Below are 3472 nucleotides of genomic sequence, written 5' to 3'. Positions count from 1 at the left end.
ATTCACTCGGGGAGCAAGGAACGAGGAAACGAGGAGTACTTGAATAACACAGTCTTTAATAATCCACAGCAAAACCGAGAACAAGGAGGACATTCAACAAGTAGACCCGACAAACAAGAACTGAAAGGACTAGGGCTTTTAAAGGCAGGATAATTGGGGAGGAACAAGACACACCTGGAATCAAATCAACACAATCAACATGAGGAAGAAACTGGCTCACAGGGGCAAAAACACACACAGAATAGTCCATAATCCTGACAAAAGGAAACCAAGTCTGAGATGTAAATCTGTTAATTTCCCAACAAAAATAATCTCTTATGTGCTCTACTTTTTAACAAGGTTTTTCAAAATATCAGTATAATAAAATTGAGTAGAGTCCATAAACTGTAATACGATTATTGCATAAGCAGTGACAAAATCTCATTAAGGTCACTAAAAATGAACGAAATAAAGAAATAAAGGAAAAAATAGAATAGGGTAAGATGTGTCAGTGCCTTAATCTAAGACATTGTGCATGATTTAAATTGCACATATTTCTACATTTACATGGAGAAAATATTCACTTGGTCTTGTTGAAAAAATGTAAAGTGGAGTGTCTTTTTTCCTAAAAATCCATAATTCTACTAATGTATTCTTTCTCTTAATTTCAGTAACAAACATTCTGAAAATTAATTAGTTACATTTGTTTTACAATATCTCTAATTTCTCCTAATCAAACATTTTAGACAAAGTTACATTTCCAAAGACCAGTCAAAATTCAGTGAAAATGAAGAAAAATATCATATACATTCACCTCAAAAACTGAATTATAAACCCTAAATGACACACTAAGGTGTTGACTGATTCTTAAAAATGATTTCCTCAAAAATGATATTTCTGCTGTATAAACACATTTTTACAAGAACATCCACTATCTTTCCTGTAATTCTCCACTTCCTCCTTCCTGCTAACTGCATTTCCTCTCAGTGGTGTCTCTGTAAAATTCAGATAATCTGATTGTATGCAGAAACATTCAGCTGTTTTTCAGATCTCCGCTGAAACATTCAAGATCACAATAATTATAGTACATGCATTTTTTGAATTGGAATTACTAGCATACTTCTGACTCATTCCAAAATATCTCAATAGGAATTTTCTGATAGGATTCTAACAAAACACAAACTATATATTTTAAAACTATATAGTTCCCAATAGGATTATTATGAACTAACAGGAATAAAATAAGATCCTACTGAATAAACTGAACAAAAATTTTTCTTTTGTTTTTTTGATGGTGATATATTTATGCCACATACAGGCAAGCACATACATAGTTCTAACTCACAGTACCCCAGAAATGAAGTGTGGAAAAGATCCCGGGCTTGACTAAACAGAAACAGCCTTTCACTCTCACCTCAAATTTGCCCTTTTTCTCCGCCGGCCCTTCACTCGGGGTGGGGCTGTTACTGGGGGTCGCGTTAGCACGTGGAACACCCTCCCCCTCCATCTCCTCCACTATCATCACCGTCTCCCAGACTGGAGCTTGCCGAAAATGCCTCGATCGAACACTCCCTCACATATCTACGTCACTATGTCGAAATATTTGCATAATGCCGCCCAGATGTATACGTAAAGAAAGAAGGCATTGTTTCAAGTATCATAGTAGTGTTGTTGCCGCCATGTTGTGGAGATGCTGTGTGCTTCTATGCTTTATCTGGCCTTCCAAATCAGTGGAATCAGTGGTTAAGATTTATTTACAACACTGTTCCAGAACAGTACAACCCAAATGTTTGAGTGTGTGCAGCGCATTTTACGGAGGACAGTTTCCTGAACCTGGGAGAGTACAAGGCCAGCTGTGCACAAAGGCTGTTTCTAAAAAATGGGGGACATTCAGGCTCTTCTGAATCAGAGCCCGTAAGTATGTTTTATTATTTGATACTGACTATTCAAATGCAGAGTTCGGTGAAGTGTAAAGTAACGCATATTGTTTGTCGTTCTTACCATCACAAGTGCAGAGATGGATTTGTGTTTACAAACATAGTATCCTCTGTTCTCTGCTTATAACTGACGGCGAAAAGATGACAAACATAGATGCACTACGAGTTCTGTTTCACACTGGATGCTCAAACAGAGCTGAAGCCGCACGCGCCCATTCCGCTCTGATGTGTTCGGCTCAAATCGCGCTTGCCAAGTTGGTTCCGATCGATCGGCTTGGTCATCTGCATTTTCAGACCCTGACTCAGGCTCGAACTGATGGTAAATCTGACCCAGATAGCACACGTACGTCTGCAAGATGTCTGTTAAAGATCGCTTCATCTGGAAAGCATCTGCTGTGTACAAACATCTGATAGACGTCTTTAAGATGTCAGTTTTACATTCATTCTAAATCATAAACATCTTAAAGACATCTTCTAAACGTCTATTTGACATCTGATAGGAAACGTCCTATAGACGTATTGCAGATGAGCAAAAACTCTAAAAAATAAGTCTTGCAGACATCAAATAGACGTCTCTGTGATGTCCGTGTGCTATCAGGGGACAGCATTATTAACTGTACTTATAATTTGCGATTATGTTAAGGCCGGGTGTACACGGTGCGATTTTTGCTGTCGTACAAGCTCGTATGTGATTTTCTCCCATCGGGAGAAATGACGAGCAGAGCGCCTCCCGAGCGACCGATAATTTTTAAGCATGCTTACAAAAATCAAGGAGTCGGCCCGATTTTGACCAGTATATGGGCCATTCTACAGAATTGGTCCAAACTGCTGTCCCACAACCAAAAAACACATTTTAAAAGCATTTAAGTATTCAAATCTTATGTTTACTAAGATCCTTCTATTATCTATTGAAACCCACAATAATATTTAAAAGATTAGTGAGCTTAATATATATAAAATCATAATTTATTGGGTACTTTCAATTGGGAGGTTGCTGTCCCGAACCCTAACCCCTTCATGATTTCAACTTATGAAAATTATATTGAAATAGTTTTTGTATTTTTTCCATTGTTATTTTTAAAAATATATTTTTGATTCTTTTAAAAAGTTCCAAAAAATTTATTTGATATTTTCTTTGTAAATTATGAAACTTTATGTAAAAAAATGTGTCCCGCATTTTCATGTCACTACCGAAACAGTGTATGTTTTAGTCCATTGGCTGAGACTGCATTTATGATCAGGAAATATTTATGTGTCTCTCTCTCTCATAGCTACAGGTGAGTAGATAGGTCCCATCATTTTGAGGTAAATGTGCTCAAAAGTCTGAAAAATCTGTGTGTAACTCTAAGGAACGTCACTACCGAACACCTTTTTTTTCTGCAATTAAGCACACTTTTTTGGGAGTTTTTCCCATATCATTTAATTTGTATGTGTGTACAACTGTTCAGAACTGTGCTAGCTAACCATGTGCTGATTAGCATCTTTGAGATAGGTTCAAAAGTATCTAAAATTGTCACTACCGAAACATTTGGTGGAGTTTCGGTAGTGACATCTTT

General features: G+C 37.0%; 1 protein-coding gene across 1 annotated transcript in view; it reads right to left on the bottom strand.

Moving 5' to 3' along the window:
• nt5dc1 (5'-nucleotidase domain containing 1) overlaps positions 1-3472 on the bottom strand; it is a 70358-nt gene that overhangs the window by 4912 nt on the left and 61974 nt on the right. Inside the window, exon 11 of the mRNA XM_016565760.1 lies at positions 1394-1551. Coding sequence (XP_016421246.1) covers positions 1394-1551 — 158 coding nt within the window. The remainder of the gene's footprint in view (positions 1-1393; positions 1552-3472) is intronic.

This window comes from Sinocyclocheilus rhinocerous, unplaced genomic scaffold (genome assembly GCF_001515625.1).
Source record: "Sinocyclocheilus rhinocerous isolate Xijiao unplaced genomic scaffold, SAMN03320098_v1.1 scaffold1774, whole genome shotgun sequence".
Lineage (NCBI taxonomy): Eukaryota > Metazoa > Chordata > Actinopteri > Cypriniformes > Cyprinidae > Sinocyclocheilus > Sinocyclocheilus rhinocerous.
The sequence above is the reverse complement of the archived record's forward strand: the minus strand, read 5'-3'. Positions and strand labels throughout refer to the sequence as shown.